The sequence below is a fragment of the Bos javanicus genome, chromosome 19, assembly GCF_032452875.1.
Source record: "Bos javanicus breed banteng chromosome 19, ARS-OSU_banteng_1.0, whole genome shotgun sequence".
NCBI lineage: Eukaryota > Metazoa > Chordata > Mammalia > Artiodactyla > Bovidae > Bos > Bos javanicus.
In genome coordinates, this window is record NC_083886.1 from 11,616,651 (window position 1) to 11,634,253 (window position 17,603).

The 17,603-nt window shown below is 48.6% G+C and overlaps 1 protein-coding gene across 6 annotated transcripts in view; it reads left to right on the forward strand.

Annotated features, from left to right (window-relative positions):
• The first annotated feature begins 552 nt into the window (after positions 1 to 552).
• YPEL2 (yippee like 2) overlaps positions 553 to 17,603 on the forward strand; it is a 63,780-nt gene continuing 46,729 nt past the window's right edge. The window contains exons 1-3 of one of the 6 annotated variants that reach the window (XM_061390178.1): positions 1,123 to 1,418; positions 9,870 to 10,094; positions 11,097 to 11,211. In XM_061390178.1, the coding sequence (XP_061246162.1) occupies positions 1,123 to 1,418; positions 9,870 to 10,094; positions 11,097 to 11,190 (615 nt within the window). In that variant the 3' untranslated portion in view covers positions 11,191 to 11,211. Of the gene's footprint in view, positions 641 to 1,122; positions 1,419 to 9,869; positions 10,095 to 11,096; positions 11,212 to 14,657; positions 16,877 to 17,603 lie in introns of those variants that run through there. The other 5 variants (XM_061390182.1, XM_061390181.1, XM_061390183.1 and 2 more) reach the window with 5 other exon arrangements.

The following is a 17,603-nucleotide window of genomic DNA, read 5'->3' on the forward strand; positions in this document are numbered from 1 at the left end:
TGGGGGCGGCTAAGGCGTGAGGAGTGAGTTACTGTCTTAGCTCCTCTAAGCAGAAGCAGCACTAGAAAGCGCCACACCACCACCACCCCGGGTTCTAAAAATCCCAGCCTTGACCTGGAGACAAACTCCAAACCCAAATAAACGGTCTCCGCCCGGGCGCCGAGAGCCTCCCCATCGTCATCACCCTTTCTCCCGTTCCTCGGGCCAGCCGCCCCCCGCCTTGCCAGGCGCGGCGGGCTCAGCCTCCTCGGGGCCAGATCCCGGCGCCCGCCTCGCGCCCCGCACCCCGCACCCAAGCCCGGCGGGGCCCGAAGGGGTGGTGGGGGGTGGGGGGCGGAGGTCTGGGAAGCAGGGGGCGGAGTTCCGTCCTTCGCTGATTGGTTCGCGGCGGATGGGCTGCGGCCGGGCGCAGCCAACCCGCGGCGTGTTGCTATGTGCTGCGCCGAGGGGATAGGCGCGGGAGCGTGTCCGTCACCCGGCAGCCCCCGGCCCGGCCCGGAGGGATGCGGAGCGGCGGCGGCGGCGGCTGTGGCTTTAAGAGCGCGCCCGGGGCCCGGGATCCGGCCGGGCGGTCCTTCGCTGCTGCGCATCCCCGCGGAGCCTACCGCGGCGCGGGCCGGACGGGGCTGCTGGCTGCCTGGTGAGTGAGACGCGAGCGCGGCGCGCGTGGGCGTGGGGCGCGCTGTCAGCGCGGGGCGCCCGTCCCCGTCCCCCTCCATCCCGCCCCGGGGCCCCGGCGGCCCGGCTCCCTTGGAGCGAGCGCGGCACCCTCCGGCCGGCGCGGCCGAGGTGGGGTCCGGCGCGGGGGTCGCCCCGGGGCGGGGTCGGGGGGCTGCGGGCACAGGGGGCGGGGAGCGAGCCGCCGGGGCCACGTGACCGGTTTGTTTACAAACACTGCCGGGGCCCCGGCTGCGGCCCGCGGCGGGCGCCGAGGGGGCTCAGGTCCCCGGATCGGGGCCGGGGACCCGGGCGACGAGCCGGGCAGGTCTGGAGCGCGCGGGGCGAGGGTGGGGGGTGTGAACCTGGAGACCCGATGGCCGCGCCTTTTTCAGCTTAGTTCCGGCGGGTTGGGACTAAGTGGGTGGGGGCCAGGGTGGGAGTTCCAGGCGTTTGCTGTCCCCGATGTCGCTGGGTCTCCGCTGGAGACACTGGGTCCCGGGGCGCCGCCCTCGGTGCTCCCCCCTCCCGCCTTTTGGGGGACTGGCCGCCCTCAAGACTCCGAGGAGCGCTTGGCCGGCCCCGGGCAGAGGTAACCGCAGCCGAGTTCCTGCCTGGCCGCTTCCCGGCGCCTCCCCAGCGCCCTTGCCAAAGAGGTGGGCGCGAGTTCACTCCTGCCCGACGGAATCAAGGGGCCTCTCCAGCGAGTATCTCTCGGGAAGTGGGTCTGGCGGGGCAGCCCCGACCTCGCACTGCTTCAGGTGCATCCTCCCTGGCCACTGACCTCCTCTGGGTATCTTTACCCCAAGTGGTGACTTTTCTCTTGTTGGCGAGGGTGGTGGGGAGGGGAACCACCTGTTCTTTTGGACCGGGCCCAGGAGCCTGCCACCTCTGACTTCACTCTCGGCTTACAAGAGCTTACAAAGCCAAGGGAGTGAGCGCCCTCCGTTTTTCTGTGATGTAGCTGACCCGCCCGCAGTCCCGCGGCTTTGAATGGCACGGGGAAACCGCTCCTGGGCTTCGCTGGGTTTTTTGTTTTTGAGCTCTGGCCTCCTTGTCAGTTGCTCTCCTCGAGTCTTGAGTCTGTTTTCAGAAAGTCGTTGCTTCTGATGAGTCTAAAAGCCGAAAAGACAGCTAGCTGCTTTTTTTGGCCACATCCTGCTGGCAGGCGGGATCTTAGTTCTCCCACCAGGGATGGAACCCACGCCCCCTGCGATGGCAGCTGGAGCCTTAACCCCTGGACCACCAGAGAAGTCCCAGCTATTCCTTCTCCCCGCTCCCTCTTTCTCCCACGTTCCTCTCTTCTGGTCCAGCAAGATGGGGCTGCCTGTCCTAGAGCATTGGGCAAGAAGGGACGCTGTCTGATTCCTTGTGTTCCACTTGCTCCCAGAACATTGGCCATACAAGGAACCTAGGGGACTGAAAAGCTAAGTGACTTGCCCAAGGCAACTGATGTCACTGGTTCTGGGGTGAGACGAGACCTCACATGCCCGATGCTGTCCAGTGCTGTCCTGATTCTGAGAGCTCAGGGCCTTATGGTCAGTGGGCCTGGATTCACCCTTCCCTGACTTTCCTTTGACCTAGTCACTGCCCCAGGACTGCATTGATGGATTGAAGCTGAGTTCTCTCTATTCCTTAGGCTGAGACTGAGCCTCCCCTGCCCCCGGCTCCCTACCCCCTCTTAAGGGAACACTTCAGTTCTTCTAATGTATGATAATGAGTGTGCAAGTTCTTTACCAAGGAACAGGTCCAGCCTGGGGAGAGTTGTGCAAACTTCCCTTTGGCACCTTTCCGTATCCGCAGCTCCTTGAGAAGGGTCTGGGGCAGGAAGGAGCCTTGGGCTGATGCCCCTATTCAGTTTGGCATTGCCTCATCAGTTTAGGATTTGTAACAGCCTTTGTGTCTTGATAACTTGTGCTTGAACTAAAATCCAGAAGCTTGGAATTAGGGGTGAAAAATGGAAAATAAACACCATGCATAGGAATAGCGTAAAATATTCCATAAAAATATTCCTTCATCCCTCTAGGAGAGTGGTTTTCAAACTGAACCACAGTGATGAATACATTTTACATCACTGCACAGAGGCCCGTAACTGCTTAAGTTCCCAGAAACAATAATTGCCCTGACTACCTGCAGTGTGTTCTATTTATAATTTTTTCCTACTTAATTAAAAAAAAATATCAACTGCTGGTCATGACTCATGGCCCACAGTTTGCAGAAACATTGCTGAAGTTCTCGGACTTAAATGTGCATAAAGACGACCTGGATAATGTTTGAACATGTAGTTTATAAGTCCAGTCTGGAGATGTTTATTGTCAGTGGGGGACATTTTTAATAAGTGGGCCATGAAGTTATGAGGCAGATGGTTGATAAGAAACTCTGAACTAGTGGGAATTTGGGGCAATGAACAATGATATGCAAAGCCTTGATCAGATTATATGACCCACACTGTATTCAAACCCAGGACCACTCATCTGTTGCAGGCCTGGGCTTTGAAACATAAGGGTGTAGTGTTTGCTTTCACCTGGCTTGACGCGTTGGCCCTGAGAGCTAGGCATAGGCCCTGTTACTCCCACAGTACCCTGCTCCAGTCCATTTGAGGGCTGCTGTTCACTATTCTGTACGACTGGATGTTTCTAGGTGTGTGGAGTTGGGGTCGTGAGTAGTGCCGTTGAACCTGCTGCATTATTCCCAGATTTAGGTGAATTTTCAGTGTTTGAATGATTTTAATGGTTTTGAGTTGATGATAACAGTCATTGTGCCTGGGACATTAATAGTCTGGCCAGCAGGAAAGGTTGATTTTGTTTAGTATCTGGGTGTTCCAGGCTGTGTAATCTGGAGGAAGGGCATACTGGTGATTTTTTGTTGTTGTTGGGAGCGGGGAGGGGAGCCAGGGGTTTGTCTCTTAATAAGAAGTGACAACAAGTTTCCATGCCCCCTTGCCGACCTCAGCCCAGCTTCTTTCCTGGGTGATGGCTCGGCTCCTGTGTGCAGGTGTATCTTGTTAGTCACCGTTTTCTGATGCTGTTACCTGTCTCTGTTACCCGTTCCCTGGTAGCTCAGTTGGTAAAGAATCTGCCTGCAATGCAGGAGACTGGGGTTGGATCCTGGAGAAGGAAATGGCAAACCACTCCAGTATCCTTGCCTGGAAAATCCCATGGACAGAGGAGCCTGGTGGGCTGCAGTCCATGGGATCGCAAAGACTCGGACACGACTGAGCGACTAGCACTTTCACATCGCTTTACCTGTCTCTACTTTCAAGCAGAAACATACACAGCTGCTGCTTCCACATGTTGGATGTTTTCCTCTTAGTTCTTGTGTCCAAACACGTTGGTAAAAGAAGTTTCCTCGAATTAATCAAAGCTGCAATTTAGCTTCAGAAAAGATTCAAATTCAAATTCATACTCTGTGGTCCTTCCTGCCAAGGGTATGCCTTATTTGGGAAGGCTAACAGTAGAATTGTTGAAATTAACTTTAATAATATTCAGTTTGGTCAGGCAGCTCACATGGAGAGTGTTGAGTTTTGAGCCTCTGGAAAAGAAAAGAAAGCAACAAAAGGATAGCCAAGGATACGACATCCTAGGATAGGAAGAGCAGGTGGGATTCAAATAGAGGTCTGGATCAGTTTTCTTTATAAATTATCTTGGCATTTCCCTAGAGTCTGTCAACCAAACCAACAGTTGCTCTGACAATTGCATTCCCTTCATCACAAGAGGGTATAAAGCTCTGGAAAAGGAACTGCTTTATTTACTTTTAGCATCTAGTGATGGAAAGCAGGTTTCCCTGGCAGCTCAGTGGTAAAGAATTCGCCTGCAGTGCAGGAGATGCCAGTTCAATTCCTGGGTCAGGAAGATCCCCTGGAGAATGAAGTGGCAACCCACTCCAGTATTCTTGCCTGGAGATGCCATGGACAGAGGAGCCTGGTGGGCTACAGTCCATGGGGTTGCAAAAAACTTAGGGACTAAACAACAACAAACAATTGAAAACCAGGGCCTACAGGCTAAAGGGATTCCCTTAAGAGTTTTGATTTTGGTGATACTATCCCTAACAAAAGGTGATACTACATCTCTCTGGAGTCCCTTGGAGCTTTGACCACAGCCCTAGAGATTTTAAAGTAGGATTATGCCCCTCTCATTACCCTTCAGAAAGCGTCCACCTCCTTTCCCTGTAGCCCCATCTCCCATCTTCTCCCACCTCATTCCCCACCGGTCTTCACTTGGTCTTTTCTTCTTCAGTCTGGCCTCAGTCCACTGCAGTGGCCTTCCTGAAGTTTCTAAAACATGTAAGGTTTGTTTTTGTCGTTGGGTCTTTCTGCTGGTGCCTGGACTCCAAAATTTTTGCATGATTGGGCTCCCTCAAATACTGCTCAGAGAGCCCCTTCCTGATCTTTTATCTAGAACAGTCCTCCTTCCTTGCCCCTCAGCCTCTCTTAATCCCCTTAATTTTTTTTTTTTTTTTCAAAGCACTTTAATACCATCTGAAAGTGTATTGTCTACTTGATGGCTGGATTGGAGGCTCCTGTGTCTTGCTCACTGCTGACAGTGCCTGGCAGGGAGTAGCACAGGGTAAATATCTAATTGTTGCTGGAGTGAATGAATGAATGAATGACCAAGAGAGCCAAAGTTTAGAGTCTTTTAAGAGTAGAAACTGTGAGCAAAGCTAATGGAATTGATGGAATTCCAGTTGAGCTATTTCAAATCCTGAAAGATGATGCTGTGAAACTGCTGCACTCAATATGCCAGCAAATTTGGAAAACTCAGCAGTGGCCACAGGACTGGAAAAGGTCAGTTTTCATTGCAATCCCAAAGAAAGGGAATGCCAAAGAATGCTCAAACTACCGCACAGTTGCACTCATCTCACACGCTAGTAAAGTAATGCTCAGAATTCTCCAAGCCAGGCCTCAACAGTACGTGAACTGTGAACTTTCAGATGTTCAAGCTGGATTTAGAAAAGGCAGAGGAACCAGAGATCAAATTGCCAACATTTGCTGGATCATCGAAAAAGCAAGAGAGTTCCAGAAAAACATCTACTTCTGCTTTATTGACTACGCCAAAGCCTTTGACTGTGTGGATCACAATAAACTTTAGAAAATTCTTCAAGAGATGGGAATACCAGACCACCTGACCTGCCTCCTGACAAAGCTGTATGCAGGTCAGGAAGTAGCAGTTAGAACTAGACATGGAACAACAGACTGGTTCCAAATCAGGAAAGGAGTACGTCAAGGCTGTATATTGTCACCCTGCTTATTTAACTTATATGCAGAGTACATCATGAGAGATGCTGGGCTGGATGAAGCGAAAGTTGGAATCAGGATTGCGGGAGAAATGTCAATAACCTCAGATATGCAGATGATACCACACTTATGGCAGAAAGTGAAGAGGAACTAAAGAGCCTCTTGATGAAAGTGAAACAGGAAAGTGAAAAAGTTGGCTTAAAGCTCAACAGTCAAAAAACTAAGATCATAGCATCTGGTCCCATCACTTCATGGAAAATAGATGGGGAAACAATGGAAACAGTGACAGACTTTATTTTTTGGGTGTTCCAAAATCACTGCAGATGGTGACTGCAGCCATGAAATTAAAAGATGCTTGCTCCTTAGAAGAAAAGTTATGACCAACCTAGACAGCATATTAAAAGCAGAGATATTACGTTGCCAACAAAATCCGTCTAGTCAAAGCTGTGGTTTATCCAGTAGTCATGTATGGATGTGAGAGTTGGACCATAAAGAAAGCTGAGCGGTGAAGAATTGATGCTTTTGAACTGTGGTGTTGGAGAAGACTCTTGAGAGTCCCTTGGACGTCAAGGAGATCCAACCAGTCCATCCTAAAGGAAATCAGTTCTGAATGTTCATTGGAAGGACTGATGCTGAAGCTGAAGCTCCAATTCTTTGGCCACCTAATGGGAAGAACTGACTCATTTGAAAAGATCCTGATGCTGGGAAAGATTGAAGGCAGGAGGAGAAGGGAACGACAGAGGATGAGATGGTTTGATGGCATCACCGACTCAATGGACATGAGTCTGAGTAAACTCCGGGAGCTGGTGATGGAAGGGAGGCCTGGTGTGCTGCAGTCCATGGGGTCACAAAGAGTCGGACACAACTGAGCTACTGAACTGAAGAGTAGGAAATGACTTTCTTTTCTGTTTGTTTTTTTTTAAGTTTTCTTGGAGTATAGTTGGTTTACAATGTTGTTAATTTCTACTGTACAGCAAAGTGAATCAGGTATGTGTATGTAATACATATATCCCCTCTTTTTGGATTTCCTTCCCGTTTAGGTCAGCACAGGGCATTGAGCAGAGTTCCCTGTGCTGTGTAGTGGGTTTTCATTGGTTATCTATTTTATAATATTTTGTTTTCAAGAGAAGAGGAAGAAAAGAAGTTTTCTCTTCCCTTTCCTGAGAATTCCTGTTCCTGTGGAATTACTTTTCTTTTGGGATTTCTGCTTCTCACAAAGTTTTCATCCTTTTATTCTCTTTATAGGTTGCCAAAGTCTCTAAAAGCTCTACTGTTATTTTTTTGTTGTTAATAACTCTTTCCTGCTCTACTAGCCTCACTCTAGGCTTCATTGTTCGGACAAACTTAGTAATCATGTTTCATGAATACTAGGCACTGTGAGTAGAACTAAGAATCTTGACTTTGGAACCAGAAAGCTCTGTGACCTTGGACATTTTCTCTAAGTCTCTACTCCTTATTTGTTAAATGAGACTAATAATAGTTACTATCACACAGGGTTGATGGGAGGATTAAATGAGAGAATGCACGGGAACCCAGGCCCCGGGCCTGGTACATAAGCACTTGGTATTAGCTATTAATAGCGAGAGTAATGTTAATAGTTAGATTCTCTCTCTCTCTCACTGGCAGGAATTCCCATTGATTTGGGAGTGCAGTAAGACGGGGAAAACTACCAAATTTTAAATTAATATAAGTAAATGAAGACCAACAAGGTCACTTAGATTTATCAGAACTGGAATGGAATGTAGAAGTCATCTAATTGGAAACTGCTAACTAACTCTTAATAAACATCCATGTGGAAGAAGTAATATTTATAGAAGTGTTTGGAAGAACAAGTTGTCTACCTGGTCTTAGTTTTATCCTTGATTTAAGTTGGGCCAACTGAAAGCTGCATACTTGGGCCATGTTAGCTCAGCCCCGCCAGAATTACTTTCACTGAGATGAACTTGAGATGGGCGTCCTGCCCTTTGCTTTATGGACTGATGCTCTCCAAAATAGCTTTATGTAACTTGCTACTATATTTCTTCTAAGAGTTTACATTGTGGAAGACTTAAGCTACAGCTTCACTTAATGTCTCTGTTAAGTGAATTGGAGAAATTTTCTTTCAGAATCTGGTGCCAGGAAAAGCTTTGCCTGTCCCAGGGAACTGGCATGACTTTGCTTGTGGACAATTGGGTGTAACTGATCATGTTTCTCTTTTTGCTTTGGCTGCCAGGAAGCAGAGAAACAAATTTGTGGCTTGACTTTAGTAACTGTCGGGCCCTGTATCCCAATTTTTTCCAGTGGTAACTTTATCCTTTTATTTTCCCTGCTTTCAAGCTAATGGTTTATAACTCTGTATTATTTAGATATTTGCTGGATTGGGCATTCAAATTCATTTTATGTGTTACATTTTAGAGACACAAACGTTGAGGCTCAAACAGGCAATAAGAACTTGCTTATTAATACACAGAACTAAGTAGGGCACAGGATAGACTGTAAACTGTATCTTTTATTTCTCAGGTCCAGGGCTCTTACAACTCCTGTGCATTCTGGAAGAGTATCAACTCCTGACTTAAACTCTAAAGAACTCATAATGTCTCAATACTAGGCAAAGCCTCCCTTCTCTCTTGGGATGGGACTGAGCAGCATCTGCCAGTGAGGTGTGGCACTGCCTCCTGAATCCCTGTTTCCTGGCTGGGTCACCGACCTCTCTGGTCTCCTGTGTTACGGGGCAGTCAGGCCTCCCCTGTGGTCTTGGGAATGCAGTATGTCTGGACTTTGTGGGTTTTAGCTGGAATGAGAGTCCCTGCTCAGGATGAAATCAGCCTCTAGTGTCTGGAGTTCCCGTGGCTGTTTCTTGCCATGAAAGAAAGGCTTGATATCCAGATGGCAGATGGGTGCCTGATGCTGTTTACTCGCTAAGTTGTGTCTGACTCTCTGCCACATCATGGGCTGTCGCCCGCCAGGCTCCTCTGTTTTCATAGGATTTCCCGGGCAAGAATACTGGAGTGGGTTGCCATTTCCTTCTCTAGGGGATCTTCCCAACCCAGGGATAGAACTCATGTCTCCTGCTTGGCAGGTAGATTATTTACCACTGAGCCACTGGGGAAGCCAAATATGTGCCACTGACTGAGTCCACTGGGTGTGAACAGGGGTTGAGATCAGTTGGGCAGAAGAAAGTGGCTTTATTTTAGCTGATGTGAAATTTTGTTATAGGAAATATTGACCTGCCTAATGATGAATTTTCCCATGGTGTTCTGGGTGGGAATACCTGGGGCAAGAGAACATATCCTGCCTGAGTCAGGAAAATTTTGATTCCTTTTCTGAGACAGAGAAAAGGAACCTCTGGCCTGGGGCTGAAATTCAACCTTGGTTTTATTTTATTTCCCTGGGTAATCATCATTCAACAGATGATAAGACCTTTGGGAGAAAAAGATAAGTTATAATATGGCCCCTAAGAGCAAATCCTCAAATAGGAGTGATTAAGGCGTCTCTGTCAATAACCAGAGTACAAGGTAGAAGGAGTTTAAAGTCCTTACAGCGATACAGAAAGAAGGGTAGGCGTTTTGGAGATAGGATTGGGAAGAGCGAAGAGGATTTCAGCATGCAGAAAGAAACATGCCAGGGGAAACAGTGTGTGCAAAGGCACGGAGGTATGAGCTTGAGAGGTAATGTATGAGGAATGCCAGGAGGCATGTGTGATGCGGGGAGAAATTGCTTAGGTTGCCATTGCTGTCGAGTAGCTCCACAGAAGTGGACTGTGACATACATTCACAGCAGAACTCTGGACGATGAAGACCTGTGAACAGGTCTGGCTGACATAGATAATCATTGTTTTTTAGTTGCTCAGTCGTGTCTCTTTGCAACCCCATGGACTGCCACACTCCAGGCTTCCCTGTCCTTCACAATCTCCCTGAGTTTGCTCAAACTCCTGTCCATTGAGTCAGGATGCCTTCCAACCATCTCATCCTCTGTCACCCCCTTCTCTTCTTGCCCTCAGTCTTTCCCAGCATCAGGGTCTTTTCCAGCGAGTCAGCTCTTCGCATCAGGTGGCAAAGGATTGGAGCTTCAGCATCACTTCTCCCAATGAATTTGATCTCCTTGCTGTCCAAGGGACTCTCAAGAGTCTTCTCCAGTACCACACTTTGAAAGCAGTTCTTCAGCGCTCAGCCTTCTTCATGGTCCAGCTCTCAGCATCCATACGTGACTACTGGAAAAACCACACGTAGGTAATCGGCATCCTCAAAAGTGAGACTGTCCCTAGGGATTCTTGACCTTGATTGTCTTAAAAATTCCTGGCCCAGCTAAAGGCCTATAGAATCAGAATTTTCAGGATAGGGAATCTAATAAGAATAAACAAATAATACCCCTGCATATCCCCGTTTCCTAGATTTTTCTTCGCAGCCCACCTCACTCTGTCTGGAAATCAGTAAGGCAGTTGCTCTCCCAGGCAGAAACCAGCTGCTAAACCTCCTTAACCTTTGGCCTCCTTTCCCTTAGTTTCTGTGTTTGCCTCTTCCTATTCTTCTTTTGTTTGTGCGTCCCTGTGTATCATCCATTGTATTTGTTTCCCCTTAATCGTTTTCTTTGACCACTGTCGTCTTTGTTGGGGTGTCCCTACCTAAACTGACCCACCTCCAAAGGGACCATAAGGTAGAAAGGATTCGCTTTCAGTATTTGCTGTGCTAATGGTATAAACGTGTATTATGTAAATATATATTAGATAGGGCTTTTGGTTAGTTTTGCTTACATGATTCTTAATTTGTTTTCTTCAGGATTTGAGGGGAAAAGTATTTCCACCCATAACTGCAGCCTGAAAGCCAAATATCCCGTTAGCGTGAAGAGATGATAAGAACTGAAAACTAGCTTTTTCTTGTGCCTAATCTGTTGTCCCCGTAGAAGGCAATGGCACCCCACTCTAGTACTCTTGCCTGGAAAATCCCCTGGACGGAGGAGCCTGGTAGGCTGCAGTCCATGGGGTCACTGAGGGTCGGACACGACTGAGCGACTTCCCTTTCACTTTTCACTTTCATGCATTGGAGAAGGAAATGGCAACCCACTCCAGTGTTCTTGCCTGGAGAATCCCAGGGACGGGGAAGCCCGGTGGGCTGCTATCTATGGGGTCGCACAGAGAGGGACATGACTGAAGTGACTTAGCAGCAGCAGCAGCAATCTGCTGTCCCACCTTCTGGTTCAGGTTATTCTCTTCCCTCATTTGTTTTCTCAGGTTGCTGCAATTAAAAGTTGATGCACTGGGCCAACCCTGGGAGTCTGAAGATGTTTTGAGAGAACTTGACATCTTTCGCGTTGTCATTAATTGACTTAGTCTCTGTGTCCGGGAGGTATTGTCTTAGAGGGCTCAGGACCAAGGATGAACCTCTTCAGATCACTTTCTATCATGTCTTGGTTGAAGGATCCCCTGGAGGGGGTTGGTTCCCAGATTCAAATCTCAGTTCTGGTACTTTCTATTTAAGCCACTGGTGGCTCAGACAGTAAAGAATCTGCCTGCAGTGCAGAAGACCTGGGTTCGATCCCTGGTTTAGGGAAGATCCCCTGGAGAAGGAAATGGCAGCCCACTGCAGTATTCTTGCTTAAAGGATCCCGTGGACAGAGGGGCCTGGAGTCCTGTGGTCAGTGGGGTCACAGAGTCAGGTACTACTGAGCAGGAAACACTTTGAGTTCACTTTTTGGTACTTGCTAGCAGAGTGACCTTGGGCAAGTTGCTTACCTTCTCTTGGGCTTTTTCATCATCTTTCAAATAGGAGTAATCATAATAATACCTGCCTGTCTGGGTTGTTGTGAGGATTGAGATAATACATATCAAGTGCTTCACCCCTCATGGGCCCATGGTAAGAAATTAATAAATTGTGGGGTTCTGGAGGCTTTCTGACAGTTGCTGAAAGGCCTCAGTGACTCTTCCTACCTCCTTTGCTCATTTCCTACCTTCCTTCTCTGAGCTCGTAGTGCCAGCAGGGCTTTGGGCTGGCTATGACAGATGATTAACTGGATGTGGTTCCTAGACGTGATCAGGAATGACACACAATCTAGCGGGAAGATTAGCCCATAAACTAGTAGCTCTGTGGAGGCCTCTTAAAGTATATGAAGAGTCTGCACTGGCAACATGCTTGGCCCCCTAGTGTGCCAGGCTGAAAAGGAGATGAGGCTGTCATTCTTACTAAAATCTGCCATTCCCATAACAGGAAGAATCCAGAAATTTGCTCTAGAATGAATCTGTCTCCCCCACCCTGTTCCTTTTCCATTTCTTCAATAAATGGCCACGCTAGGTGACAGTTTAATTCTTAGAACAAAATGCATCCATCTTTAGGGTGGTGAAGGCTGAGACTTTGGACATACAGGCAGCCTTTGGAAAGTGCCTCTGCCCTTTTTTTCTCCTGAGTTTTAAGTCCAGTTTCCAAATTCCAATCGTGGAAAGGCAGGGAGCCCAGCCACAGATGTCAGAGTCGAGTTTTGGATTTATTTGAATTGGGAGATTAAAGTGAGAAAGCCAAAGGCATGCTGACAGCGGAACAATAGAATGGTATTGGCAGATTTGGGATGGATGGCTTGTAGCTAATTGGGGCCCCAGCTGTGCCCTAGGGGAGCAGCAGTTAAAGAGAAATCAAGGTCACACAGTGCCCTTGTTCCAAAAGACATTCATTTATTCAGTAAATAATATTGGATCTCTGAGTGTGTGAGACACAGGCGACAATCAAATAATCATCTCAGTAACCACAGTGGCAAGTGCTATCACGTGGAGCTGGGGGCTTGGCCTTGTGGGGGTTGGAGGAGTCCAAGGTGAGGGTTCCCTTGAGAAGTAATCTGAGGACGGGCCATATCTCTTACTCTGCTTTCCAAGACGTTTTCTTTACAGATCTTCTGAATGGCTGCTTTACATAACAGTTCACATGTAGCCTTGTCTGGGACGGAGGAATGGGCTGGATCCCTGTCTGGGCCCCAGATCATGGGAGGAATGCAGTCATTTTGTTTTAACCAGGATTAGCCTCTCTGAGCATGGCCAAGCACAAAAGAAGGACTGACACTGAAGGTGCCAGGCCCTGGGGACTGCAAGTGGGTCGATCTGGTTTCTTTGAAACGTGGAGCAGAGGCAAGGTCAACGGACCCTTTCCTTCTTGGCCTGAACCAAGTCTGACACTGCGTTTTCTCTGACTCATTCTTACCAAGAGCAGCAGCTCAGACTGCCTTGGGGCGTTAGTGGGGACCATCCTGGAAGAGAAGGTTCCTGGGTGGGAAGTCTGGGGGTTTCTCTAGGGGTCTGGAAGCCACTGCCAGCCTGGGAAGGGTGCCTTGGGAAGTTGCCCTAGGTGGGCAGTGGTGGGAAGGGCCAGGGGAGGCTGAATGGAAAGTATTTCTGCCAGCAGACAGCAGCTGGGTAAAACCATCAGAGGTTTTTATGGTGGGGCCTGTCAGAGATAGGGCTCCACAGTCCTGGGTTTCAACCTGCCCGCCCAAGTGAGTTTACATCAGAAGAGTTTGTGGAATATTAATGGTGTGTGAGTCCTATGTAATGCCCAGAATTCAGTATCTTAAATGTACTGGATAATGGCAAAGTAAGGAGACTATAAAAAATATCAGCTGTATAGAGCAGCACGGAGCCAATGACAGTCACTCACTTTACTCAGTTAATTAACATTTATCAAGAATCTCCAGTGTGCTGGCTACCAGGAGTCCTTGGGAACCCAGGGGGGTGGGCGGGTAGAGACTGAACCTCTGATACAGAAAGTTTCCAGCCTGAGAGTGGAAAAGTACCATTCCAGAGAACAGCTTTTTTTGCATGCTGGATGAAGGGGGCCCCTAGCTCTGCTTAGGCTCTCTTTTTCTTTTGGCTTGTGAGGCACGTGAGATCCTAAGCTCCCCAACCAGGGGCCGATCCTGCATCCCCTGTATTGGCAGCACTGGACTGCCAGGGAAGTCCCTCTTCAGGGTCTTATTCGAGCTGGGTACTAAGGGATGAGTAGGTGTTTACTGCGGAGAAGGCGATGGCACCCCACTCCAGTACTCTTGCCTGGAAAATCCCATGGACCGAGGAGCCTGGTAGGCTGCAGCCCATGGGGTCGAGAAGAGTCAGACACGACTGAGTGACTTCACTTTCACTTTTCACTTTTCCTGCATTGGAGAAGGAAATGGCAACCCACTCCAGTGTTCTTGCCTGGAGAATCCCAGGGACGGGGGAGCCTGGTGGGCTGCCGTCTATGGGGTCGCACAGAGTCGGACATGACTGAAGCGACTTAGCAGCAGCAGCAGGTATTTACTGGGCAGAGAACATAGGTTAAGGCTTTGCAGGAGGCTGAAATAACTTGAGAAAAGGTAATGAAGGAGCTCAGTCTGATGGGGAAACAGGTTTGCAGCAGTGTGGGAAGCTGACGAGAAGATACAGAGAATTGGGCCCAGGTTTCAGTGCCACCTAACGGGGGTTGAACCTTGTCTTGCAGGCTGCTAGGAAACCACTGGAGGTTTGAAACAGAAGAGCACTGTGATCAGATTGTGCTGTATAAATAGAGTTCTAGAACAGTTGGGTTGGAGAGGTAAGAGCTGAGTCAGGGGGCCTAGTTCAGGAAGTGCAGGGTGAGAGAGGGCCTGGCTCGCAATGCTGCGGCTTGGACTGAGGGCGACAGTGGGAGGGTGGGTTGTCGAGGCAGTCAGCTGTGTAGGGGACAGACGGGGTGTGTGTGAGTGACAGAAGGGAGAGAGAAGAAAGGGTGTTTCCTGCCTGGGCAGCTGGGCCTCCAAGAGGAGGGGACAGAAGACGGGGACAGGGGATCGGAGCCGGGGGAGGGTGAGAGATGGTGCTGGCTTTGGGAATTTGAAGCGCTTTCCTAGGAGCCAGAAAGGGGTCCCTGTAGAGAGGAATCCACGGACTTCCCTGGTGGTCCAGTGGCTAAGACTCCACGCTTCCCCTGCAGGGGGCCTGGGTTCCATCCCTGGTCGGGGAAGTAGATCCCATAACTGAGATCCAGTGCAGCCAAATAAATAAAAATAAATAAATATTAAAGAAAGAAAGGAATCCAGAAAGGTATTTAGAAGACTTGAGTGTGGATGAGAATGCTGGAGGGGGAGGGGAGAGGGCAGGCAGGCAGGCAGGCAGGCAGGCATATATGGTGGAAGCTCCTCCAAGGAGGAGGATGGAAGAGCTGCCAGGGAGACTGAGGCTCAGAGAGGCAAGAGAGGCCTGTAAGGGAGAGTTTCAGGGGAAAAAAACAGCCCAGCGAGAGAGTGAATGCAGCACCAGGGCCAAATAAGTGCTAGCATTCAAAAGTATTAGTGTTTGGACTTGGCATGTTGGAGGCTGCCCATATTTTTGTTACTCAAAAGCCTGGTTGTGATAAATGATATTCGTGGAGCGCTGCCAGAAGGCTGTGTAGCTCTCCCATTCCTCCGGAGAGTCGATATCGCTGGATCCAGCCAGACCATCCGAAAGCCACGTTCTTGGGCCGCCCTCATTTGACCCCGTGTAGAATCCCAGTTACTGAATCGCCCTTCAGTGTTCCTCATGCTGTCCATTTTCATGGAGGGGCCTCTGAGAGAGACTTGCAAGAGAATTCCGGGGTGGAAAGGGCTGACCCACTGGGGCTCTATCCCCTGGCTTGCTCATTGTCTCCTGCAACCACCCAGAGGAGAAATGTCTCTCAGAGAATCTGTATCCTGAACAACCAAGATGCTTTTATTTCATAGGAAATACGGCTGGTATTTTCTTTTCCTGCCTTGGTTCCTGGGGAGCTCAAAGCCAAATTTGCAGTGGAAATTCAGTAAATCTTTAGCAATTTAATAGCATGCGTTTGTGTCCTAACTCTCTTTGTGTTCTTTAATTCTTCCAACCCTAATTTCTTAATCTATTTCAATAGTATTGTATGATTTGTGCTTTTGTAAAGCCCCCTTAAATCCTTTTTGGATCTTGATGTTGTATAAGAAAAAGAAGGGAGCCATCAATGAACTTGAGCCAAACGTGCTTGGTAATGAATCTTCAGACAGATCGTATTTGGTTAGAGTTGTAGAAACAACCCAAAGTAATATCTGATCTCTTCCTAGGCAGCTAGCAACAGCTGTTTGTATGTAATGACTAGTAAATTACTTTCAAGTTTCAGGATATTCAAGAGGAAGTGCCTCTTCTCTATGCAGGTGTTCTAACAGATGTTAGCCTCACATGGGGGCCTCCCAGGCAGAGTGCTGAACTAAGGGCCATGTGGTAAATATATTGTTTTGCTAACAGATGTTGCAAAGCACTGTTGAGCCAGTGGACTTTGTGAGGCTGGCATGTTTCTGTGACCTCGCAAAACAGAAGGTTGGTGGGTGGGCAGTTTACTCTGGGGCAGTGTTCAGCTGGCAGAGACATCATTACAACATGAAATCAGGATTTTAAGAGCTGAAGGAATCCTAGAGATCATGTAGGATTATCATCTGACAGATAATCCCCCTGAAATCAAGACTAGACCCTGTATCCAACATAGAGATGAATGGTTGGTTTTGTTTATGAACGAGTGGTTTCCTGAATATCCAAATGGTTTATTTATTTATTTATTTTTCATCAACTAGATGTATTTAAAGTACCACCTGAGTTCAGAGGTATAAAGTGGTTAACCATGAAGTGATAGCATTGTTTTTCCCACTTGCCTTGCACATCAGCTTGTGGCAGTTTTAATGCAGAGTTTCAATAATGTTTTCAGTAGCAGCCCCCTCCTGGGATCAGTAGAGTCAATGCAGACTGCAGAGGAAACCTTCCATTGCATGAAGTGATGGAGTGGTCTGTTGTTCACAATGACACTGCAGTAATGTCAGATCCCCAGCTAAGCCACCAGAACCTGCTTAAACCACAGTATACCTTTAAGTGGATTAATTTAGGCCTAACCCTCTAACCACCATGAGTCAACCTGGCAGACAGGAGCACCGCTCATTCGGGTCTCGTGAACAGGAAGCGTTCCCGCGTTTTTTTCTCTCTTGCTGGTGAGGATGATCGCAGCTTCTCAAGGTTACGGAGTGCCAGCCACATGCCAGGTGCTCTGCTGAATGCTTCCCTTGCATTATGTCATTTGATGCTTTTGTCTCCTCCACGAGGTAGGTGCTGTTAGCCTCTTTCAGGCAGCTTGCCCAGTGGCGATGCAGCTAGTGAGAAGAACCAAGACAGAATCCAGGTCCACCTCTAATCCTGTCCTCCTCACCAGGGGAAGATACCACCACCCTCTTCTCTCAGGTGGCAGCCCAGGGAAACTGGGCCCCCTGCTCCCTGGTCAGGGTCAAGGATTCTGGTGAGATCAGGAAAACGGGGAAGAGAGAGGGGTATCTCCTGGGACAGAGGTTTTCCGCAACCATTCTGTCTCTTTGTTTTCTGTCCCCAGACCCAGAATGGCTCACCTGTCCCCTTTCCACTGCAGCCTGTTTATTGCCTCCAGTTGGGTCTTCTCTCTCTCTTCCTGGAACAAGCTAGTCAGTCAACAAGCGCCTACCCTCCTGTCCTTAAAGGCAGCATGAAATCCTCCTTAGGATTCCTAAGAGTTCCTACAATACGTGCGTCTGTGCTCAGTTGTGTCCGACTTTGCAGTCCCATGGACTGTAGCTCACTAGCTCTGTCCATGGAATTCTCCAGGCAAGAAGACTGGAGTGGGTTGCCATTTCCTCCTTTAGGGCCTACAATAAGTACAAGATGGAAAAGCTGGAAAATGGTTAAGCTGTAACCTCAACAGATACAGATATATATATATGTATGTATGCATTTATATATAGA